This window comes from Chiroxiphia lanceolata, chromosome 5 (assembly GCF_009829145.1).
Source record: "Chiroxiphia lanceolata isolate bChiLan1 chromosome 5, bChiLan1.pri, whole genome shotgun sequence".
Classification (NCBI taxonomy): domain Eukaryota; kingdom Metazoa; phylum Chordata; class Aves; order Passeriformes; family Pipridae; genus Chiroxiphia; species Chiroxiphia lanceolata.
In genome coordinates, this window is record NC_045641.1 from 49,744,295 (window position 1) to 49,770,437 (window position 26,143).

The 26,143-nt window shown below is 39.9% G+C and overlaps 2 protein-coding genes across 2 annotated transcripts in view; both read left to right on the forward strand.

Moving 5' to 3' along the window:
* TTC26 (tetratricopeptide repeat domain 26) overlaps positions 1-4,448 on the forward strand; it is a 54,885-nt gene extending 50,437 nt beyond the window's left edge. The window contains exon 19 of the mRNA XM_032689114.1: positions 3,039-4,448. The gene's annotated coding sequence lies outside the window, so the exon portion shown is untranslated. The remainder of the gene's footprint in view (positions 1-3,038) is intronic.
* Positions 4,449-10,458: 6,010 nt separating this feature from the next.
* Positions 10,459-26,143, forward strand: part of UBN2 (ubinuclein 2) — a 48,734-nt gene continuing 33,049 nt past the window's right edge. The window contains exons 1-3 of the mRNA XM_032689111.1: positions 10,459-11,191; positions 15,402-15,494; positions 21,375-21,476. Coding sequence (XP_032545002.1) covers positions 10,769-11,191; positions 15,402-15,494; positions 21,375-21,476 — 618 coding nt within the window. The 5' untranslated portion in view covers positions 10,459-10,768. The remainder of the gene's footprint in view (positions 11,192-15,401; positions 15,495-21,374; positions 21,477-26,143) is intronic.

Sequence of the window (26,143 nt, forward strand, 5' to 3'; positions counted from 1 at the left end):
GTTCATTGTGAAAGAAAAGTCATGTCACATTCCAGCTCTGATCTGTAGCAGGCATTTAGGTTTATGTGGCTCCCTCAACTTGAAGATTGCTCATTGATCTTCTTAAGCTGTCTAAGGTTGATTAAGGAACTTGGCCATTAGCTAGTAAGACACAAAGTAAACAATTACATATATAGCTGTGTAGCTTCACTTCATGGGAGCTATACATACATTGAAGAAAACATCTGGGTTTTGCCAATTGGTTTACTCTTTAACCCATTTTTCCCTGTATTATCTCCAGAAATAATTTCCACTCACTCTTTTTGGATTTTCATTCCCAGACGTCCTTCTCCCCTTTTTATCTATTCATACAATCATTGAATAAGTAGATAAATGCATGAAAGTGTTACCAGTAACCTTAAAATCAAGTCATTAATCAACAGCTAGATAAACTGGCCTGACACTACACAGTGCAAGATGGTAGATTTCATCAGCTAATCTTTGTGTTGAATCCAATAGCTAACTCGATTTACCATAAAATATTTGCCAGAAAAACTTAAGAGTCTTAATTTGAAAGTGGATAATGGAAAATCCATAGTTTTACTTTGCAATTTATTCAAATGGTTAAATCACATTTGCTGTTTTAGAAATTGTACCTTAATTCTAAATTGAACTTGTTTGGCCTTGTTTTCTAATATTTGATTCTTCCAACAATCATTGTTGCTGTTAGCCATTAAAGCCTGGCATTCTTTGGTTTGGTTTGGGTTTTTCGGTGGTTTTCAGTTTTAGGGTTTTCTTTTCATCTTTAGGTATGCATAAAGTGCAGCAAGTCAACTCTGTATGAAAGACAGCTTCCCTTGTAAGGGTATTTCCCAGACTGGAAAACTGGCAATTGGTTTGTCAACAGACTTTTTTTCAAAACATGGCTGTTTACAGTGGGCATAATTTATGACTGTATAAGACATTGGAATATGCTCCTCCATACTGCTGCTTGCTTTTCTCCTACATGTGTACTCAAAGACTGCATTCACCCTTTTTGTCATGTTATCACAGGGGAAGTTTGCATTAAATTGCTTCTCGACTGTGACATGACATCTAGGGCTTTTCCAGAACTGGTATTTCCCAGTCTATCCTTCGGAAGAGACAGCCTACTTTTAGTTCTACAAAACTATATTTTGTTCAAATGGGCTCAGTTTTCCATCTTATGCAAACCACACTGGTTGACTATCTTATCCTCACCAATTACTAGTTTGTTTTTCTGCAGACATTTATTAATGCTTGATATCTGGATTATCAAGGGGTCTGTTGGATCCTACATCCTTCCAGGGGCCCCAAAACATTTTATTAATGATGACTGATAGCTACTTTTCATCATCTGTCATTCTCAACTTATTATGAATACTGTATTATGCCATTACTTTAAATTAGGTATATGACATCAGAAATGTATGTATTGTGTTTGTAGGAACTGCAGTATTGTCGTATTCAGGTAAACTTGTACAAAATCCATGTAATGGGAGATAATACTTCCCATTCATTCTTTATTAAATGAACCTTACAGCATCCCAGAGAGATTGATGGAGTCCAGCAGTTCAAGTCCTTTTGCAGAATCTGAAACATTTTCTTCTTGTCCCTGTAATCCCATCTAGCCACACACTAAAAGCTTACTTTTTAAAAAACTTTAATTTGAAACAAATAAAGCAGACATTTCACATCTCTGAGCAGGGGATGGTTCCCAAATTCCTTACAGATCTTGCTCAACTGATGAATTATACTAGCATCTATTTATAGATTTTAAAATAAAAGTCTATATTTAGTAAGAGCTGTGACTTTTTAGAAGACAGAGTGTATTCTTCAAATAAAAAGAGAACTTCTGTTTCAGTTCATACTTACACATTTAATTGTGCTTAATTGCTCCACATTATATTATTACTAATTCTTTAGGAGAGTTTAAAATAAGGAATGCAGTAAAATAAGTAATGGTCTTTAAAATGATTTTACAATAGACCTTCAAGACCCTGGGTCTCCAGTTATTTTGACAGGAAATATGCCATGGGATAATTTGCAGCAGTTCTCAGATACAGCTGGATCTAACTAAAATGTGGGATACTACCTATGCTGTTGAGTCTGAATTGCACTTTTATGAACCTTTTTTTGAAGTCCTCAAACTACACTTTAAGCTGGCCCTTAACTGGGGATGAGTGATGAGTCTTAGACTCCACCATCTGCTCCTTGATCACTGTAAGCAACTTCCACGTAGTCAGTTCTGTAACAAGACACACATAATAGTGCAGAATTATATAATATACAGCAACATTTTCAGAATACATATAATAATGTTTAGATTGTTTACATCACGTAGAAAAGAACCGTGCTTCAATTCTAATAGCTACATTGCTCATTGTAACATCTACGATTTTCTTTCATCATTTGTCCTTTTTAAGCACAACGCGATCATTATGCCCATCCTCTCTAAAACTACTAGTAATCTTTTTCTTGCCTTACAATAGTGGGTGAGGCCATTATATGAGTAGCCATTATGTGACAAAACTCAATGTCTTATTTTGCAGAGCTGGTGAATTAATTCATATCACATGAAGTCAATATATCTCTGGAATATCAATTTATCTGTGAAAGCTGTGTCTAAGAAAAGGTTACAAAAATTAAATTATGAAACCTGATAAACTAAGTCTTAAACTGCCTGGTATATTCCCCATTCTGATGATTATCCTAACATTTGTATTCTACAAGTTCAGTCTTACTTTTGTCTGACTTATGATGCTATTTTCTGGTCACAACAAAGTAATTTCTGAGGCAAGTTTTACAAGACTCCCCACTCAGTTTAGCCAGAGATTCTCAAACAGGTTTTATCGCTGTGTTTGCTTTTCATTTCTGCACATTCTCCTTCCCTACTGAGTGTTTTCCCTTCCCATCTACAGTAATGTGATGGGCCTTACAGGACTACCACGGAGTACTGCCAGTGTACTGCTGTTTTCCACTTATCTCTTCCTCCCTGTGCACCACCTCTGAACATGACTTGCTTTGCTCCCACTTTACAGGCATTCAAAGCAAGATTTTTTCTGATTTGTAAAATGCTAAGTCCTATGGAAGACTAGAAATCAGCATGACACTAAGAAGTAACTCAGTCTCTTGAAACAGTGAAGAAGAATTTAGGTAAGAATAGGCTGCACAATTACTTACCAGTGTCAGGGGTCATTCTTTTAAGGTCGGCAAAATGACATTTGAAATAAAACTGTTATACAGAAAATGTAGCTTGTTTTCACAAGCAATTCTGATATGTACCATCCACTCTATTCTTAAAATCGTCACTGCTTTTGCTGCTATTCTACATGTGTTTTAATATGCTCAAAAAACTTTACATTTCATATGTCTTCACAGAATACAACTTGAGGTGGGAAGAAAATAGTTTTACAAAATTTCATTTGTCTATTTAAATTATTCATGTATGGAAAATCGTATTTTGTAAGTAATTTTTCAGATGCTATTTTTAATGCTGTGGCAGCTCAAAAGCAGCTTTGTGTTGAATCTGCAATCTCGGTATGTAGTTAATTCTCGGTGATAAATATGTGCTTTGCTTTTTGAAGGCAATTTGGCTTGGAAATAAAATCATGGAAGTATGAAAATGCTGAAATGCACATGCAAAGTATCCTTCTGACTATTCTGATCGTAAGCTTATATGAATGTTAAACATGTTGCAATTTGTATATGCAAGCACCCTCAGATGTCTGTGATAATGTGCACCTACTTAGGTGTAGAACTTTATGAGTAAAAGCAGTTTCCAAAGTGCTCAGAGGCATTGAAAAACTCGGTTAGGAAATTGGAGTTTTGTTAAAATCAGTCTGAAAGTGAAAGGAAGAATTAAGAAAAAAAAAATTCTGCGAGGTCACAGCCAAATATGTTGTATGTCTTTATAACTTCTAGAAGGTTGCTTTGCAATCTACATATATGTATTACATAAAATTCTCCTTTTTGGGAGGATGAACGTTGCTTGACAGTTGTTTCCTGAACAGTAACTATAATAATTCTTCATATATTAGAGTATTTAATAAAAAATAAATTTCTGATAATTACTAAAATATCTATAATTCTCTAAAAACTAGAAAATATCACAGTGGCAAGCGACCAAGGCTTGTCTAGCTTATAGTCTGCCTGACTCAAGGGCACTTAGAGTGTCTTGTCCTACGTCAGCACCCACAAGAGAAACCCTGAGCAAGAGCAATCCTGTGGCACGTTAGCTTTTGTACTGCTGCGAATTACTTCTAGACCGTTTTACCTCATTAAACAGCATTACTGCTTTTAGTGTAGAGACTGCAATTCAAACTGAGAACTCCCTACCCGGGCAATCCTCCTTATTCATGTTACAGGTGGGTGGGAGAGCTACTTGAAATTGTGACTCATTCTTGTGCGGTTTTAATTACTATTGGAAGAATAAAACCAGCAGACAACAATACAGAGATAAGAAAATTATCTGACTCCGAAGTTTCAGACAGGCTGGTAATCTTTGGCTGCCTCCACGGGTGCTGGCCTGACGGAACAGGCTTTTCATCAGAAATAAACATCCCATGCCATAAGTATCTTTAAAGAAATGGTGCAAATGAGAAAAAGTGAGGGACAACTCCCCAGAGCACAAAATCCTTCTCAATCTCTGTAAACATCTAGGTGGTTTTACATTTTCAAATGAGCCGGTGTGAATCATAAAAGAGCTACCATTAAGGAACTCTATTATTTTCAAAGACAGCTCCTCTTCAATTTTAAACTCAGCTTAACTACTGTTTAAGTGACACTGTTAGTCACAATCAACACATAACAGGCAGATGCTCCTCAGTTTAAGCTTCTTCACCAGTTCATTGAAATCTGCTCCCTTTCTATACAACTGTATTTTTAATGAAAAAAACTTGTGTGTGTGTATTACTGGGTACTCCTCTACAAAATCCCTTATTTGTTTATTTCTGATGTAATCCTTCTTGCTATTCTTTATAGCTACAAGAAAAATTCCAGGATTAATATAAAATAAGCTAAAATGTTATTTTAAAGAATCATTGAATCGTTCAGGTTGAAAAAGACCTTTGAGTTCATTGAGTCATTTACCCAAACTGCCCAGTTCACCACTAAGCCATGTCCCTAAGTGCCACATCTACACAGCTTTTAAATACCTCCAGGGAATGTGACTCAACCACTTCCCTGAGCAGCCTGTTCCATTGCTTGACAACCCTTTCGGTGAAGAAATTTTTCCTAGTATTCAATTAAAACCCCCTCTGGTGCAATTTGAGCCAATTTTCTCTTATGCTGTCGCTTGTTACTTTGGTAATTCAGTGGCTCTAATTTTCTTGTGATCACGTAGAAGATAACTAATATTTTTTTTGCCTTCATTTTTTCCTCCTTCTTAGAAAAGTAAAGAGTAAACCTGCAAAGAGGAATTTCCTAAGGATTGTAGACCTCTAACTAATCTTCACTGCTTGGCAGAGAAAACCTCTCAGGGGCTAACATTCCCAAATTAATGTTAGTTAAGACACAGAGTCCACCACTTCACCTGGAATCATTACTACTGCAGAAGTTTACAGCTTATTTGTCAGCCTTAACTGAGTTCACCCTTAACATTAGGAAAGTGTAAAGATGAAAGTTGTCTGCTTGCTCCAGCCAGAAATTCTGACACCAGAAGCAGAAATAGTTATTAACAAGTAAAAAATAAGTTGTACCTAGAAAAGTGTTCTGTTCTTGTTACTTACAATTGATTTTGCGACTGTTATCCAAGGGAACAAATTATCTATGTTCTGCTTGGTAAACACACCTACTTAAGAGCTGATGTTTAATGTCTCAATATTTCATCTTCTCTCCAGGATCAAAAGCTGTTCCCATAGCAGCTTCTTCGAGCAGCTTGCTCTTCTTTGGCGAGGATGCTCTTCTTCTTTCTTTTTTCTCTCATTGCTTTTTCTTCCTAACCTGCTATTCTGTCCAAACGCAGCACTTGAGGCTTTGAATTTTCTCTGAGGTTCCTCTAAGTGAACAGTCTTACCCTATCTATTAGCTTAAAGTATGTTACAATGTTCTGTAGAGCATAAAAATCTCCAGTCATAGGGAAGTTGTGTCAGTTTTGAAGTTCTCATTGAGAAATTGCACCTGAACAGCATGGATGATAGAGAACACACCCTCCCTTGATTGAAGAACTCACATTGCCATGACACACCCACTCACGTAAATTCCTTTACTTTTTTCACATGAAAACTTGCCCTAATTTCTAATTATTTTTAATGTGAGATAAAAGCCAACATTTTGTTTTCATCAGCTACCTGCCACAGTCATGCCATTTATGTTGTCCTGACACACAATATGGTGTTGGAAGACCACTCCTCATCTCAGCAAGTGAACAAAAGATGCACCTAAATCCACTTCTAGAGGTAAAAAGCACCTCCAGTTACAGGAGCAATAACGACCTTTTCCATAAAAATTGTTGCCACTCTTAAAAATTCCTTTTGCCTTTGAAACTTTGCACTTTTAATCAGATTTGTTCAAAGCTTTTCTTGAAGCTGTGGAGAGGAATCCAGTGTCTCACAGGCTCAAACTTTCTGCAAGAAGTAAGGTTTAACTAGTTCACAGGGAGCACTATACCAGTGCATGGGATAAAGTTCACAATCATGGTTCCTCTGCTTTGAAATTGTGACAAATGAATATTACTGTCCTGCTAAAGGATATCATAATTACCTGAAGCTAATGCACTCTTTCTAGAGTGAATCTGGCATTTCTCTACCTGCTTACAGTCCTTCCAAACATTGTGTACTTCACTGAAAAGTGTACTTCGGACTTTCTAAGGCTGTGGCAAAGCTGCTGGTATGATTTAAGTACATGTGCCTGAGGAGAGAAAACCGTTCCACAGGGAACAGTATTTTTACTTTAAAGAACAACAATTATTTAAAAAAAAAAAAAAAAAAGGAGGGGGAAGGATCCCACAGAAAAATTAGTTTTCCAAATGGTTTCAATGGCATTGATTTTGGAAAGAAAGGGGGGGGCTTATTCCTTGATTCTGGATCTGGCAGGAAGCAACTTCATAAAGTTGTAGGAGGGAAGAGAAGTTAAAAAACAAAAAAAAGGCACACTTGAATTCAGAGAGCATCATTAAAAAGAAAACCAGCAATGCCAGCCATGTTTTTGGTGCAGTGGATTCTTGTGATGCAGCAGCAGTTCTAGTAAAAGCTACACAAACACCATCCTACCTGCAGCTGTACCATCTCCTGACACAGCAGTGGAAGTTGCAAGTGCTGTGGCAGCAGCTTTGGTGAACGGACCGTAAGGATCAACAAGATGCCTTTTTGGACCATAAGAAACCAAGGAGGATATAGTGAGGAAGCAACCGATGGAAAAACGTAGGTCCCAGTGCTCAGCTGAAGCAGAAGACAAACTGCCATCCTGTGCCACCTAAGCTTATTATTGATATGAGCAAAACACGTTTACTCCCGCATTCCTGTCCAAGGACAATAAGCTCATAGCTCATGGAAGTAAAGTATTCAGCCTTTGAAGCTGAAAGCTCCCTGGGGACGGACATAACCGATAAGGACAGCTCTGCCTTCTCATGGGACCCTGGGCTTGCTGCTGTAGAGTGTCCAGCCTAGAGAAGCCACAGAGGCAGCACAGCAGCTTCCATTAGGTCCAGGAAAACAGCGAGCACTGGTCTATAATGAAACAGGGTGCAGCTCTGAGTCTACCACAACCAACAGTAACAGCCCAAAAAGAAGAGAGAGTGCTACAGACAGAGAAGCCAACCCAAAGCAGAGCAGGGAGATCGCACCTGCACCAGGGTAGAGGCCTCTAGTGGCTTGCTGTGCTGTCTCTGTTTTCTGTATTTGAAACAAAGTCAGGTCAACAAACTGCCACTCACTGAAGTGGCTGTAGCATCTGTAGTTCCAAGCATCCACTCTGTCTGATCTGCTCATACTGGCTTTCACTAGCGAAATAAAAAGCAGCTTCAGTTTCACCTCAAACTTACTCTTTCTGCAGTTGTCACAGTTTTTGTAATTCTTAATGTGCCTCTTTCAAGAGACACTTCCATTATTGTGTTCTTCAGATAACATACAAAGGGAAGAAATCCGTATTTGATGTTGGACTACATTAGCATGGTCATATCCTGAGAGAAAGCAAAATAATTGGCAAAACATCTATCTCTAATTACTTTTTTAAAATGTTACTGTTTTGTGTTGCGCTGAGAAGTGCAACACATTATGCTATGTAGAAAAATACCTGAGACAGAGCTTGATGCCAAAGAATAAAACAGGTATCAGAACAGAAAAAAAAATTATGAAAAAAATTACAAATCTAATTCCTCTCGAAACTGTTTGATATGGCACAAGCCTGAAACACTCCTGGTGTATTCAAAATTAAATTCCTTAAGATCTACTAGATTTGGTTGTTTTCTTGTGAGTCTTTCCTGAGTGCTTCTAGTGTCTTAGACCAAATGTAACATTAACATATTCCAGTTATTGCCCTACGCTTTTTACACTACAACCAAGACAATCTGAAACACTGGATTCAGATCTTGCAAAACTCATTTTCTTGTGGTGTACCTGTCCTACATTCATTACTTCTGAATATAGTCCCATATATCTTAGGGGACTGAAACACAAAATGGATTTTTAGGTTGGATACTTAAAATGCACAGCTTATCTTCATCACTTTCCGTGGATATATCCAAGTATTACCTGTGAACAAAATACCTGTTGTATTCCTGTTGTACTTATTTCAACAATGTCTAGTCTCCTATTTTGTAATTGAAAGCAAGCATTCAGCAGAGCTGCAGAAGAGCCTGAGACTTCCACATAAGATTTCTGTTTGAGAAGCAATAAATTGGTCTTTTCCTGAGGAAAGACCCCTTTTTATCATCACAGAGTTTAATGACATAGACTACACAGGGACTTCAATGAGAAGTAGAATCTTCCTGGCGGGATCTGCAGGTCTGGAGCTTAAAACCTTGTATGTTCTAGTATGACTAGCAAGCTCAGTAGAGGTATTCCTCAAATATGTTTTTAATTTCAGCATCATAATAAAATCATTTGGTGATCCCACTTGTTCTCCTGTTGAGAATTCATACAACTATCTGGTGATGTACATAATAGGCAACGTATTTCTGGATTCAAACTGAGTGAGTGTCATTAAGATAAAGCAAGTCTCTTTGACTATAAAGCTCAACAAAGCCTTTCAAGCTTCAAAAGGAGACGGTTTACATTTCTCAGATCAGGTCAGTCATTCCAGTGATTCCATGCTGCAAGCACTATTCTGGAATGCTCTCCATTCCCTGTTAATGATGTTCTAGCGTCACGGATCTTCTCTGGAGTCTAGATGAAAGTAAACAGTCCAGTCAAAAAAACTCCTATGCAACAAGAGGAAAGTATCAAGCATGGTGATGAACGCAATTTAGAAAGTGGAGTAATGTGATTCAGAGAATGGTCTGCTGTAATCATCCAAAATAATAATACACAGATGTGTGTTATTTGTTTGCTTTGCATAAAATGAGTACTTTTTAAAAAAGAGAACAAAACCACTCCTACCTAGTATTTCTGAGCCTAAAAAAAATTACCAAAAAACCCCCATCCAACTTCTTTTTCTCTGCCCCAATTAAGCTGAAGGATGCAATGTACATGATGTTCGTTCATAAGCTTCCTGAAACTTTGCATTGCCTTGGTGGCACACCTCCATCTGGAAATACCAGCTACCAGTCTGTCAAAGTAGGTGGTGACAGACTGAAACACTTGCGCTGTTTGCAGGCAGCTCCTGCTCATGACGGAAGTCTCTCTGCTGCTCAAACCCTGCCTTCCTCGCGTTGTCCCCTCTCTACAGGACAACTCCTTCTCACCAATCCTCAGCTGCTCCCTGCAGCCTGTAAGACGGTACACCACAGACTGGGAATGGTCACTGAAAAAGCTCCCTTTCCCCCGAGGATAGACCGGCACCCAGAGCAGCGGCTGCTGTTCTGCGGGAGCACGCTGGGATCAGCCCCGTACGGCGCGATTTTGTCAAACGCCGATGTCCTCAGCTGCTCCACTCAGTGTGGGTTCATGTCATCGACACACGGCGCGTCCGCGCCGTTCAGGCTGGGAACGGCCGCTCTCCCCTGCACTGAGCCCTCGATCGTGGGCAGGATTTAGGGTTTTCCTCTGGTGACTGACCCACAGCCGCCGACTTTCAGAGGCCTCAGCGCACCTTCCCCCAAGCAGGCCCGCGCTGCCCCGAGAGGACGAGCGCTGCGCAGCCCCGCCAGCAGCGGGGACAGTCCCGATCCCAACGAGCACGAAGCATCCCGGGCCGGGGCTGCCCCTTCCTCCCGTCCCGCCTCAGGGGCAGGGTGAGGTCACCGCCGGGGCCGCCCTCGGGCGAGAAGGAGCGCGAGCGCTGGCGGCTGCGGCGCGGCCGCCATTGCCCCGCGCGGGGCGGGCGGCGGGCCCGGCGTGCGCATCGCCCCGGCAACCGGGGGCGGGCCCGGCGGCCACGGCGGGGGGGCAACGGCGGCCGCGCTGACGTCCGGGGGAAGCTGAGCAATAACAGCGGCGACGCGGGCCCGGGTGCGCCTGCGCGGGCTGCGGGGCTGCTTCTATTTATGTGGGGGGGCGCCAAGATGGCGGGGGCGGCGAGGAGAACGTAGGGGGCAGCTCCGACCGGGCGGCGGAGCGGGGAGGAGGGGAGAGGGAGGAGCCGGGGCCGGTGGGAGGGAGCGCAGAGAGCGGTGTCACCGAACGCGTGAGGCGGGGGCCGGCGGACGGCGGGCGGGGGGGGGTGGCGGCGGAGGATGGCGGAGCCGCGCCGGGTGCCGTTCATCAGCCTGTCACCCGTGCGGCGCCGCGAGGGCGAGAGCCCGGCGCTGGAGCGGGAGCCGGCGGGCCGCGACCCGGAGCCGCCGCCGACGGGCCGCGAGGCGCCGCCGCCGGAGCCGCCACCGAACGAGCCGCCCCGCGACAGCGCCGCCCGCCCGGAGCCGCCCCGCGACCCCGGCCGGCCCGAGCAGCCGCCGCAGCGGGAGCCCCCCCGGCCCGAGCCGCCGCCGCTGCCGCCGCCACCGCCGCGCCAGAGCGGGCGGCAGGAGCCGCCGCCGCCGCGGGAGGCGCTCCCGCTCCGCCAGACGGTCCGCCTGGAGGTGGTGCTGAAGGACCCCACCGAGGAGGGCTGCGTGGAGTTCAGCTACCCGGAGCTGCTGCTGTGCGGGGACTCGAGGGTACGGGACCTCCCCTTCTGCTTTTTCCCCTCCCCTGCCACTGGCACGGGCCCCGCCGCGCATCATCCTCCTCCACCTCCCAGCTGTAGGCGGCCCCGGCCTCGCCGATAGTGTTATCGGTCACCCCGTGGTGCTTAGGGGTGGTCCCGGCCCGGCGGGAGGGGCGGTGTCCTGGAGGGAAGTCCGGCGGCCTCGCTGCCGCTGCGGGCTCCTCCTGGTGCTGAGGCTGCGCCTGTGCCCGTGGGGGAAGGGGAGGCTTCGCACTTGTCGTCCCTGAGCTGGCCGAGGTCTCCTGGCCTTTGCTGCGGGCTCAGGCGGGGGAGCGCCACTGTCTTGTGCCCTGCTTACCCCGGCTCCCCTCCCCGCCGCTCCCCTTCTGTCCTCGGAGAGCAGTGCTGTTGCATCCTTGCTTCTTGGAAGGTTTTTTCCGGCGAGAAGGAAACTGTAACCATGCCGGTCTGTGGTCAGGGTTATTTCTAGGCTGTGTGCAGGTAAATGAAGAGTTATTAGCCTGGCTATGCTACGAGCCTTGAGAAGCTGTGAAGTGAGCATTAGCAGAGTTGGAGAGGAGTTTCTGCAGTCTTGGAGGGGTTGGGGATAAATGAGAGTTAATGTTGAAACACTAACCTCACCTGTAACTGTTAAGAACTTAATTCAAGGAAAAAAAGTACTCTCTTTTTCTCTGTTCCACCCAAACAGAAAATGTTTGGTGCTTGAACTACTTTGTTTATTAAGGAACAAAACTCGTGTAGGCAGCTTTAAGAAGTAAGCAGCATTAGCCAATCAACAGGACCCAGTGTTCCAAGTAGGAAGGAGAGACGCGTGTCCTTAAGCTGGTTACACTTGAGCCACTCGTTCTTAGTGAGTTGAGGATACCAGTGAAGTTACACTTGATTTAAATAGCTGTGGCTCCTCTTAATTCCAGTACAGAATTTTAGAGAAAGTTTACCTCATAGTGGAAAAGGTAAGGGGCAAGTCAGTAACTACTACTGAGAAGGTCTGTGGTAGATCTGGTGATAGAAGTAAGTCTCAAATACCAGTATTGATACTGCCATGGCATTTTTACGTTCAGCACAAACTCAAGAGTGGTTAAAACTTCTGTTTTATGAACCAGAGTATGGGTGGTGATGATGCCGTAACTATACTTGGCATCCTGCTCACTTTTTTTCTGTAGTAGGAGGGATGTACACACTGGATTGTGTTCAAATGTAGAAGACAGAAAAATCGGTGGCTGATTTTAATCTCTCTGTGATCTTGTGATGCAAGTTAAAAAGTTTCTTCTGTTCATCCTGTCCTACAGCTGTTGTGAACAAACAGTGCCAGTTATGACTCCTCTGAATTAGCGTAGCGTAATCATGCTGCTCTGTGAAGTGCAATATTTCTGAGCAGTTCTTGTATGAAGGTGAAAATTGTGGTTAGAAATTTGTGGATAGAAATTTGTGAAAATTGTGGATAGAAGTGGTTCAGTAGGTGGAGACTGACTTTTCCCTTTGGCAGTTCCCAGTTCCATAACTGCCTTTTTTTGTAGGTTGTCAGTATCTTAATCACATAATCAGGGGAAAATGTTTTTTTCTGATGTAGTTCTGATGCAAATTCTGTGTCTTGTGGGGATAGGGGGAGAGCAGTGATTTGGGAGATTTTGCTACAACTGGGGTCAGAGACTGCTTTTAAGGTAGAGCCGGTGATAGAAATGCTTTATAAGAAACTGTGTATGATTCTCAGCTCTGTAGGGTCCATATTGAAATGAATGGATCATAATGGCCTGTCAGTTGCTGGACTGTGTGGAACAATCAGCTGATTATGTAAAACAGTGTCATAAATTACAATCTTTTTAAGCGATTCATGTTTAAAAACTGATATATACTTGGCCTGTCAGTTTAACTTCTTCTTTGCTATATGAAGAAGCTGGAAGAGCTACTCTAATAGGATAGGGAAGACTTAAAATCTTGAGATTTGCTTTTTCCAAGGAGAGAGTAACTAGTTGGCAGTTAATGTTGTGGTTTTAAGTGGAGTTTTAGAGTTACAAATTTGTTGTTTTAGTAATGTTTCAGTTTAAAATGTACAGGTCATATAAACTTTATTTTTGCCATGCAGACTTCTTGTAATGTGAAGATTGATCTGTTTTTCTGAAAGTTGTTGTTGACTTCTCCGTTATAAGAAGTTGCTCAACTTACAACATTTCCCCTTAAAGTTTAACATTACAAACTCAGGAGCTTGTCTTTCTGTCTTGTAGCATTGTTTGGAACTGAAGCAACCAAGAAAGGTTCTCCAGAGGCAGGCTGTTCTGGGAAGGCAAGGACTGGTGCACAGGAATAACTTCAAGCATTGCTTTAATAGGTCTCTTAATGGAATGGTAGAGAATGTCCAAAATCAACTGACAGTGCAACTTCAGGTTTTTTTTTTTTTCTTATTCCAAATTTGAGTTCCTATCCTGAATCAGAAGCTAGTGGGAATGTTTATTTTACGAACTTGTGCTGTCCTTGTCCTCCTTTTTTGCCTTGATAAAAGAATATCCTTTGATAGAGTTGTTTGTATAGTTCGTCTTTTGGTAGGAATTATTTATGTAAAGTTTTTGGATGTGAGTAATAAGTTAGTGTGGTTGAAGAGTTCATTTGCCTCTTAAATGTTGGTGGAGGTCAAAGTGTGCTCTTGATTCCATTGGTGTAACTGAGGCTTGGTGCATAAAACCTAAGTCAAAGTGGCTGAGCCAGGAGCCCAAGTTGGCTTCTGTCAAACAGGCTGTAAAGGTGCTGAAGTAATAATGCCTTAGTCTGAGACTCATCCATCCCTCAGAAACAGGCAAAACTAAAATTTGCTTGAAGTTGAGTTTGCAATAGTGCTTAACTAATCAAATTGATAGTCAGCTACAGCTTTGAGAATTTGGTGGAGGGAGGTAGGTTAACACTTAAGTACTAAATTTTACTTGATCTTTGGCCTCAACCTTATCTCATTTCACAATTAAAAAAAAGCCACATATGCCTAGCAGATGATGTGGAATAGGTTTTCCCTGCTAAAAGCAGAGAAAACAGTGTTTCATGAATTGAGCTGTATTTGATATTTAATTATGCCCACAGGAAATACATGACTTTAACCTATGTTTCAGGACTAACTATAGCCTCTGTTAATTTCTTCTCTAAGTACTCAGTCTAGAAAATGTATGGTAATTATGTGGTGTTTGCATTTTTGCTTACCTTCCTCATTATATTGGTCTTGGTACTACTGAGCTACTTTGGTTACCATTTAGTCAATATACTGGCTTTTCATACTGTGAAGTTGCTTTTCTGAAATTAATGTTACTTTTTGTTCTTAGTCTATTATAAATCTTCATTTACTCATTGACGAGTGGTCCATGTGCAGTAAAGTTAGTTGCCATCCATAAAATTCTATAAAATGGAACTCCATTCTACTGTATTTTAGCATCCAAGTACCTTCCCCCCTTACAGCAATTACTGTATTTTATGTGAACTCTAATTTGAAGGAGGCAGCCCTGGTTTTCTGCTGTAACTTATTCAATAAAAATCACTGTGTTCATTGACTTTGTGTCAGTGAAAACCTCTTTCTATTAAAAAAAAAAGGGAGGTACTGCCTGCTTATTCGTAAATAGCTGGGATATTAAATCTCTGTTGTCCTTGTGGCTAACATAGTGGCAATCTTCTGTAATTCATGCTATTATCACTGAAATTAACTATTGCACTGTTATTTTTTTTCTTTAGATAAAGAAGTTATTATAGTTATGATTATAACTCTGAGGTTTTTAGTCTTCTGGCTGCTTCCCTGCTGGTCAGTCTACCAGGTGCATCTAGTCTGTTGTATCTAGAAGGACCACAACATGTGTAAGATGCACCAGTGGAAGCAGAAGTGAAAAGGAGTTATACTTAGAGAGTTCTTTTTCTTTGAACCTCAAATGGGTATAATTCTCTCTTATAATTCTTTCTCTTACACTTTCAGTTGAGGTTGTAATGGAATGCTTGGGAAAATACAAATCTCAATATTTCTCTCAACTTTTCTGTTGGTGTTTTCATCAGAAGCAAAGTAACTGAATGATAATTGAATGAGTCAAATTAATTTTTATAGGCCAAAGTAAGTATTTGAACACAGTATAAATTCTGGCTACTTAGTCATCAGAGCATTGTTTATTGGCATAACAGGTTTTTATCAGACACACTCTGTGTTTCTTGTGGAATGAATATGTAATTTCTGCTTTTTTCAGAAGAAATTGATTCACTTGGAAGATCCATTTAATGATGAACAACGTGAGCGACATGAAGTAGAAATGCTTGCCAAGAAGTTTGAGGCAAAATATGTGAGTTACTCTGCTTTGTTAAAATACACAAATATTTAATAGTGCTAAGTTATGATGCTGTAGAGGTCTTAATATCACAGGGTTGTTTTTTTCCTGATTAAGGTTGCTGGTGTAGTGTCAAATGACTTCTGTACGTTTCAGAGATGACTGTCTCACTGTATTTCATTTAAGCACCTTGAAGCTGCCACAAGCTTATCAGAGAAGTCTGCTAAATAGATTTGTCTATAGATGTTATAGCTTCTGAAGCTATTCTTAGAAAAGCTTCCTATATAAATACAACTATTAGATGCAGGTTGATATTCATGCTAAATACTGTGCTGGAGGAAAGAATTTCTATGTAGTGCTGTTGTGCACTATTGAACAGCTTTTCTGTTTGGGCTAAATACTGATGAATCTTGATGAATTTCTGACTAGTTTGGAATGCTTCCATAGGAAGTTACTTGTTGAATAGTAAGACATTGCTCGATGAATTTCTTGTAGCTGCTAGCTGCCTAAAGATACTCTGCTGACTCCTGAAAGTATGAATAAAGCTAGCTAGTAACATAAAGAGGCTTACACTAGTAAATGAAGGTAGAAAATCAGAAAATGTTGACAAAAGCCACACCCAAACAGGTCTTTAAGAATTCATATGGGTAGGGTTGGGTGATTAATTCTGAGCTGGCAATCAAAGCTCATCATCATGCTGAGGCATGTTGATATTCTGGATTACTAATAGAGCACCTCAGTAATAAAGAAGGGAAACAAGAGCAGTCATTTGTATCTTTTGCTATTAACACACATACTAAGATCTATCTTTTTTGATTTTTTTTTTTTATTTTTCTAACAGAGGCAGATTTTTCTGAGTGTGCAATCTATACATTCTGTAGCAGTAATTACTATTTCAAAGCATGTTAGCTGTAATATGTAACAAACTCTTAAACTGAAAAAAATAATTTTCATCTTTTGGAGGAATTGACAGCAATATAGGAAGTGAATTGAGAAGGCAGTTTTAGAATACTGTTTGCTTTTAATTTGAATGATAAATAATTTTTCAGTGTGAGAGAAAACTGTTTCAACTGTACTTTTTTTAGAAAACTCATTTCCATAATACAAGGTGAGGACTTATGATGTCCTGAAACAAGTTGCTTAACTACAGTAGATGAAAGTCAATGTAACCATGTAAAACAGTGTATGTAGGAGGGAGTGGTAGTGGAAGTAATCTACTTTAACGTATACATTTATGCATACATCAAAGCTAAACGTGTACATTTGTGGACAAAACATGTTATCAGAGTGAAGAAAACTGAAGCTCAATGTTCAGTAGTCATAAAAAGGGGCAAATAGATGCTTTTAACTATAAGAAAGCAGAAGGTAACAAAAATGTACAATTTTCAACAGTTTAAATTCATGGTGCACTTGCATCTTGATTACTACTTGCACTTCTGATTTTTTTTTCCCTTTCATTCTCTGCCTTACCTTACGCCCCTCAACCCCACAAAAGGTAATGTCTTCTATATAAAGAACAACTTATTAGGTTAGGGCCACTAAGCATGAAGGGTGGTGAGGGATTAAGATTTCTTGTGTTAGATATTTTCTGTCCTTTCTCTCTTCCAATATGAGAATCATCCATCTTTACCTGCCACTGATGCTCAGAGGAATTGCAGCTCTGTATGTTGACCCAGTACAACTGCTCATTCTGACAACATCCAGCCATCTTCTGACTCTTGTGAGATGTTTGCTCTGTGGCTTAAACTAGAGCAGGGATCCCATGTAGTAGATATCCTTTCTCCTCGAGTGAATGAGAGGCTGCGTGGTACTGCTGCCAGCTGGAGTTAAGCCACGACACTCCTTAACAGAGCTTTAGTGTAAAAGTAATCACTGGTTGTATGAGAATGGAAAAAAAAAAAACCCCAACCCTCTATTTCTGATTTGCAGGAAGTACTATATCCTCCTTAAATTACTTAGGTATTACTTACCTATATCCATTTAAAATGGAGTCAGACAATGTTTTTAATCGTAGCACGTGCGCAGTACTTCTGGAAAATTTGGTATGTGAGGAACAGTCTACCTTGAAGACTTTTTACTTCTTTTCAGATAAATTCCTGTACTTATCATCAAATCAGTATATTATTTGGTGTATTTTCCAGATCCTAAGAAAAAGCCTACGAATAAATGGGTTTTTGTAAAACGAGATGCATAACATACCATTTGTTTACTTGATTATTCAGCCCTTTTTTGGAATTGCAGCGCATTTTAAATACCAGCATAAAAATCTGCTCTGAAGGGTTCCTATTTTCAGTGTTTTGTTTGCTGTTATTCTCTAGACAAAATCCAGCACTGTTGTGAACACATGATACTGAACTTCAGACAGTATTGTACCTAGTGTAAGAATCTTTCTTGGCTCAAAGCTAAGGTCCATCTAATGGGTGGTAGCATAGTCCTCTGACACTAGTGAAATCTCGTACTTGAAAGTACAACCAAGCAAGTGTGCACTGTGCCTCTCTGGCAATCTGTGTCTTAATTTCTCCCAAAGCCAAAGGCTGCACATTTAACCTTTTTGTAGCTTTCTGTCATGAATGTGGCAGATCATTACTGGATATTGTGTGTTCCATGGCACTGAGTACCATGATGGTGGTCATATAAAAACATATTTTGTGTTAAAACCTGATGAGCTCACATGGTGCTCTATAGTTTCTGTATTGTAAGAAACAGTGAAATATATTCAGTTTTCCTGCACATTGCATGTGATTTTGTTGCTGTCATCTAAATTCAGCCCTTTCGTTCTCCAACTGTAGTGTCTTAACATTCTGTTATTGTATAGAAGCAGTAGTTTTTACCTTTAAACATCCTTGTTGGATTACTGTTCCCTTTTTTGTTCTAATTTCTTTTTTTAAATGAAAGGATATTAATGGTATGGTGCCCTGATTTATCAGTGATATAATGATGACTTCTGGGTTTTTTCTTCCATTCCTTTTTTTTTTCTACAGTTCCAATTCTTACTTCTTTGACCACTTGTGACTGTAGAGCAAATGTCATAGAACTGTGCGTAACAACTCCAGTGCTTCCTGGGTAGCATAACAAATTTGGAGATTACTGTATTTTTTTCTTGCTTGGGTTGTACTTCCTTTGCGTGGGTTACTTTGCTTTTATTGATACTGAATTCAGCTGACTACTTAACCATATTAAATTCAGAGCAACTGTGAGATCTTTCAGTGATTCTCGAGTTGTCTTTTTTCTTTACTATCCTCAGTAATTTGTCATCTTACACCCCCACCCTCCCCAAACTGTTAAACCTCTCTGTTACTTCTAAAGATGAATGGGAATACACATTCCTTAGTGATTTCACTGACTGCTTTCTTTGCCAAAATGAAATACCTTTTTCTGCCCTTTCTTTCCTAGTCTTAAATCAGGCATCAATTTGAGTGGACCCTCCTTATCTCATGACAATTTCTTGTCTTTAAAGATCTTTGGACCTGTTTTACAGCACTCAAAGTACTACTTTTTTCTACCAAAATTCCTTCCTGCTCTGTAATGTATATTCTTATGCCTGCTGGTTCTGTTGTTTAGAATTTTTATTAACTTACCCAATGCAGAGACCAGATTTACTGGTTTATGGATTCTGCTGTGACCCTTGTAAGATTCTTCAAATATTGGCATCGTATTTGCCACACACCTTCTAGTCCTGTTGGGCAAAGGTTGTTTAAACCCAAGGTTACATGTCACAGTTAATTTGTTGAAGTCTTATTTGGCTTTTTTGAATACTTGCATGAGTCGTATTTGCAGTTTCAGGAACTAGACATCTTAATTTTCTCTGGTACCATGACTTATGTTCTGGGACTGAAAGGTTAGAGGAAAGCTTCAGTAGTAAAACGTCCTTGAACTGCTGTATAGTAAACACTGACAGAGATAATCCCTTCAGTTCTTCTGCTGTAGTCTTGCATCCTTAACATCTTGATCATACAAGCTCTCAATACAGTTCCTTAAACATACCTGGGTAAAACCAGGCCTGAAGGAAAATCTCTAACTATACACACAGTGGTTTGGGTATTTTCATATGTCTGAATATGAGTTACTGTTTTAATCCTGCTTTTGTTCATTCAGCTGTTATGAGACTTCTTATTTTTGTTGTTTTTATTAACTCTTTTCCATATCTGGTTTTAATGACTGTCAGGCAGCCAGAATGTATTGGAAATTTTAATTGTGTTTTTTTTTTTTAAACCCCTTGTACTGAAATCATAGAATCGTAGGATAACCATTGCAAAAGGATTTTAGACTCACAAACAAGGATGTTGGTGGTTACTTGGGCCTAGCAAGACATGTAGTATGGAGGTGGATTGCACTACACATTAGTGAGTGCAGTACAGGTGAAGAGGTAAAGTGTAGTTTATGAAGCATTCTTATACAGCCTGCTGGCACTTAAGTCAGAAGCATGAATTACATAAGCTCTTGTACTGGATGCACTGGAGTTTAATCAGAATTCTGCCTTTATTTTTACAACATTTTTTCTTTATTTTTTTTCTTCTCTTATTCAGACTCCTCTGTTTAAAAAAAAGAATATGTTTTGGGAATGTGCAGTCATTCAGATGTTTTGCCAGATGAGTGACTGCAGGAGATAACAGGACTGATAGAACGCTTAGATTGGAATATAGCTTGGAAACCTGAATTAAAAATAGAATGCACTTTTGAGTTTTTTCTCCTAGGACTGTGGCATTTATTTATTTAAGTATACTTGAGAGATTCCTGTTTGCTTGCAAGAGCAGATACTTTACTTCATTGCAATCTTGAATTTTTGCAAAACGTTGTTAAAATGGAGGTGTTCAGATGCTTACACTTTTCATAAAAGACCAAAGATGAAACTTCCTTTGAACAGTATCTGCATACTCTTACTAACAAGAGGGCTGTGATATTTGGATGTCACAACAGGAAAGACTCATATTTACTCTAAGCATGCTCAGAACTGTAGAGTGCAGGCAGACAATTTTCAGGAGCAAGTCTTCTTGAACTCATGGAAGAATTTACCGTTTTAGTGAATGTGGTGCCTTTTGGAGAATTTTATCTTGTAAGACTTGTATAATGATGATTTTGACAACATATGTGAGCTAAAAAACTTAAGTTTAGATTTCTTGAATGTTTGAGCTGGATGTGAGTTTTTACTTGACTTGATTTAACAATGGAACTTCCACATGAAAAAAATACTTACAGAATAAGATTAATTTTACTGCTTCCCAGAGGTAAGTGAACCCATCCATAGCCTGTGATGCAGCTTCTGGCTCAAGTAACTTTCATGTTTTAAAACTCAATGTTTTATCTTCAGTCCTGTCAACTGAGGTGACTGATCTTGCATTTCAAAGGATTTTATCTTAATATATTTTTCTACAGTTATGTCATATGAATGCTGTAACTTCTTAAACTCTTAGACACCATATCTACAAGTACTAGATCAGTATTTTTTTCTTTTTGTTTAGGCTTGACTTGACTTTAGAGAAGCAATCATGCCTGTGTAGGGAAACACTTTACTGAATACTAGGCTGTCAGTATTTTCCCTTCTAATGATACTAACATAGTGAAAAACTTAACACTTCCTAAAGTATCACAGCTCTTCTATCACTAACAGTCCTATCACTGTGCTTTAAAACCATGGGACAGTGAAACTTTTCTCTGAGTGGGAAATGTCAGGAAGATCTCAGTCATGCAGAAAGGAGGTAGCCGGTTAATACTTTTCAGGGATGATTCTGGTGAGGCATGTTTGCCAGAACTCATCCCTGTGTGGAAGTTTTCATTAGTCATCTAGACCATCTTCCAGAAAGCATCCAAGGAAGCAAAACTGCTAATTCCTTGAATGACTGTTCCTCCAATGCCTTCTGCTTTTCTCAAGTGATACAACACCTTCTTTGTTTTCAGGGTGGAAAGCCTCACAAACATCGGAAAGATCGCCTGCAGGATCTAATCGATATAGGTTATGGTTATGATGAAACGGACCCTTTCATTGATAATTCTGAAGCGGTAAGTAAGCCTCAGCAAAGCTGCAAGAAATAACAGGATAATGCTTTGGTTTTTTGATAAAGAAGAAAGGTAAGGAGAAATACTTTGTGCCTATGTATAACTGGTGTGAATTCAAAGGGCATACTACTTTGGGAGTCCAATGAATTATTGTATTTGTAGTCTTATTCACATATCGTTATGCACTGCAAGAATTAAGAAAGTTATTCCTAGATCACGTGTTTTTCCAGCTTTAGAAGTTAAATTATTTTTATTTGTGCTTTTCATTTACTGTTGACTGAAATTACACTGGCTCTCTTTAGTTTCTTGTACTAGTTCTCTAGATTATTAGTGGATTACTGGTGTTAGGTTTCCTGCATTAGATCAGGAAGCTATTCTGCTCTTAAAAACCAGTAAGAATAGGAGGGTTATTCTGAACGTTCACTGAGTATGTCTGAAAAATTTGAGATAAAACAGATTGGTTTAACAGCAGGATATTACAGCTTATTTTGTCTGCATATTTTTCAGAAATGAAAGCACATTTCGGGGTAAAAGAAAAAGGTAATAGTTGGGTACAGGCAGTATCAGGAATATCAGGAGGTTTATAGAAGGGCATTTGAAGATATCTTAGAGGTGATATGTAAAATGATGAAAATGAGGAAAAACTTGGAAAAAGGAGTGGATTATGTAAAAGCACAGAAACCTCCTATAATTCTCCTTTATTAAATGTTAGAAAGAAGTAGGTGTATGGTTTAGTCAAGTAAAAAAAAAAACGCCAACAAATAACAGCTGTCGTTTGCCAGCCTACAGTTTCCTCCAATGCTGAGTGACGCTGGACAAAGCAGCAATGATTTACTGCTCTGGGAAGGAGGGAGCTAGAAGGTCTGAGTGGGAGAGGAGAGATTATGAAAAGGAGTTGTGAAAAACGAGTAAGAAAAGCACGAATGTATTGCTTAGCATACATTATTTCAAGCCTACATTTAAATTCTAAAACTTTACACTAAAGAACTGTGAACTCTGAGCTGTGAGGTTTCTAGCATATAGATGTTGCAGTGAACAATCTTATGAACTGTGTGAATTGCACAGCAAGCGTGCTGCAGAACTGATACCTTTTTGAGCAGAAGAAGTTCAGCAGTTAACCACAGTGCATAGCAGGCTGAGCTCATCTGTGTGTACAGGTAGTTTTTGAAGTAGGTCTCAAGTTGTCAAAAAGTGAGTTTACTGTAGATGCTTACTGTAACCTGTAATAATTTGTCCTTTTTCTTGGTCTAGATGAAAACTGTAGTTGAACCTGCCAATATTAAACTGTCCTATCATTATCCTGCAACTGTTGCTGGAGCAATATTAGGGCCTAAGCCTTTGTATATCTTTTCCAAAAGTCAGATTCTGATCTTCAGCTTGGTAGGAGCAGATGTGCTTCATTTCTGCTAAGAAGCCACTTGAGCCGATAGGTGTATATGGTTTCTCACTGTTGCCTAAGTTAACCATCCTCACTTTTGAAATTTTACGATACAGGACCCAAGTTCTGTCTTGAGTTTCCTGGATTCACTGTGACCTATCACAGATCTGATATGAGATTTGGAGCACTTGTAGTACTTGTAGCACAGGTCTCTGTCAAAGTTGTGCATAAGTCTAGCAGAGTTGAACACTCACTGATGTATTAGTACTTATCATACTGTGCCTTCTTCTTGCCAGCAGCAGATCCGTTAGATTTGCAGGAGCATTTACTTCTGCTGTCTCTTACCAGAGTCCTTGCAAAAACATACAAAAGGCAGTTGTTAGAGGACCAGATGGTTGCATCATGTGCTAGCTGTGGAAGCTGTTGGGGAGAATGGTGTATTCTCTAAAGATCGCTTTCCTCAACAATCATTATGCCTTGTGTCTGCATTACAAATGCAGACCAGTGAGAGGCCATCTCTGTTTTGCTTTTATCCCCATTTCTATATAGAAAAGGAGAAGAAAAAATAGGGTACCAGCTGCAGTCCAAGTGGCTGTTGCAGAGCTTAAGGGTCCTGTAGTGTAGGAGTTTAGGTTCAACAAAACCTCTCATTCCATCTTAGATGCAAATGGGAAGTGTTCAGATGGAAAATCTACATGTCTGGCTTGCTTATCTTCTGTGTGGCCAGCTATTAAATCACCATGTACCCTGAGAAATGTCAGAGCCAAGCCCAGCCTAGATTTACTTCTTTTTGGCAGATGCATTTCTTACACATAGAAAGCTATAATAACATGAGCACAAACACTTGAAAAATGAGTATGAGTGCCTCTTTAATTGCTCCAGGATTATCCTAGGAAAAAAAATTGAAAGCTTTCTTAGAATTTTAGTCTTTTTTCTTGTCACGAGTGTAAAAGAAATACTGAGCTCTTTGGCATTGAAACAGATTAATTCCATAGCTTTAGAGATATTTTCCCTCTAAAAACAGATTTTTGTGATCATGCCATCAAATATTATTCAAGAAATCAAACCAATAAAACTCTAAGCCTGGTTTTATTAGGCCTTGTAATTGAGTTTAGGAATTATGCTTCCTTTGGATCCATTTTCAATTAAGCAGTTTTGTACATGTAACATAGATACATATTGCATCTTGCATATGTGTCATATGCACATTGCATGTTGCACATGTAACAAAGCATTTGGGTCCTCCAAGGATCCAGGAAGACCATTGTTCTGTTGATTTTTCTCAAGGGTAAGGATCAGGCACAAGTGCAGAGAATCTGCTAATGGCATGATTCTTAAGTAGTGGATTTTAATGGGGCTGGAGTACAGACAGGTACAGGACATGCTTTTCAAGAGGAAGGTTCTTGAAAAGTGATGACAGAGGGGAACTTCTCCTGAGCAAAGAGATTTTTCTCAGATTCCTCAAAGACCACTGGTATCTTCCTTGATGAAGTGAGGTAAGTTTGGGACAGCTTGGTAGGCTAGATTGCCATTGTTTACTTTCTGTGAAAATGAAAGCCATGCATGAAATTGTTACAGGTTTGCTGTTACTGTTTACTCTGAAAAGAATCAGTACTTTCCTACAGCCTGGTAAAGACTTTAGCAGCACAGCTGCATTAAGACCCATCAAAAGGCTGCATTAAGACCCATCAAAATCCCTGTGAAAACAGAAAAGTAAGGGCTCCTGAAGAGCAATTCAGTGGATTCAGACATGGAGCCAATTAAAGGAAAATATTGCAGAAAATAAGGAAAAAGTACATAGTTTCAGGATGCTGCTTGCTTTGGTGTATTTAGTATATATGCTGTTTGGTAGGTACCTTGCTGTCCTCCTTGGGAAACTTTTAGCTGGTCCTGTTTGGAAAAAGTAGCTTTTTCTCTGAATGCATTTGCAGGCAAGCAGATATTTTTGGGTTGAGCATTTTGACTGTACTCAGTGGGTTGTGATAATTTCAGGAAAAAAAGTAAATCAAGACCATCTTACTATTGTTTATATCCGCTATATAGCAGTTAGTCTGATGGTGAGTCCTAATCTTTGCTTATCTTAATGAACCTATACAAAATGTTCATAATTTGCAAAAAAAGCTGTTCCTTCTCAGTGTTTCCACTGCTTTGATGTTGAAAATAGGTTTTGCTATAGTGTGAACTACGCAGAATTACATTCTTTGTGGAATGGAATTCCTCTAGATTATGTCCCCTCTGTTCTTCCTGCATGCACACGTGCACGCATGTGTCTAGACAAACGAGGCTGATTACTTGCTCTTGTGATGACCTCTGATTATTTGGTTGGTTGAATGCATTCCTGACAGTGTAAGCTTTATATAGATAGATTCCAAGGGCATCTCAGCGCTCTCTGAACTTCTTGCTATGCAATATAGAACAGGGATCTGAAGTAATATATGGTGTTAGTGAAAAAGTATGCAGTTTTCTCTTAGTCAGAGGTGACAAGGCTTGTATATCCAAACCATAGACTTCCCCCATACTGAGTAGGTGAATGCAGAGGAAGAACAATCCACCTAGAAATCTGTAAGCAGTGCAATCTGTCTTTTGAAGCAGCAATACCAGGTAACCACACCGTCAGGAATTGAATCAAAACATGAATGCCAAGAGCAATGGGAAGCAGACATTTCAATCCTTTGGACATCCAGGCCCCTATGTCAATATTTGACCCAGTCTGCTATATTCATGGTTCCATAGTAGCCTTCTATACACTGATATAAAGAGTCCTGTGCTGCTGGGTAGAGAACATTCTACCACCGGTTTGTCATACATGGAAAGTTTCTCCAAAACAAGTACTTCAGCTTAAGGGAAGAACTGCTTTTTCTTTACCTATTTCTTGCCTCAAGAGTTCAGACCCTCTTAAAAGACAACTTTTCAAAAACTGTATGTTAATTTTAGTACGTTAGCAGAAGTGTTGCTCCCTTTCTATATGGGTTCCCTAGAATGCTTTCCATAATTTAAAGGCTTAGTCTCTGCAAAAATTCTACATCATGATACACAGTTTTTATGTGTTTCTGGGATAAATTTTGCTTCCTTCATCTTGTAATCTCTAGACTTATAAGAGGTACAATAGATTTAGTATCCTCTCCCACCCTGGCTGCCTCTAAAATCTGAAGCTGATGGATTACCTGTAAGACCATCTTAGTCAAGATTCTTGAACATCTGAGATACTTTTTCCCAGTGAGAATGGTATGTGTTTGGAGAGTGGCAGAGCTCGCTGTGTCAGTGGTAATTTTTACCATTTTTGTGGCGCTCT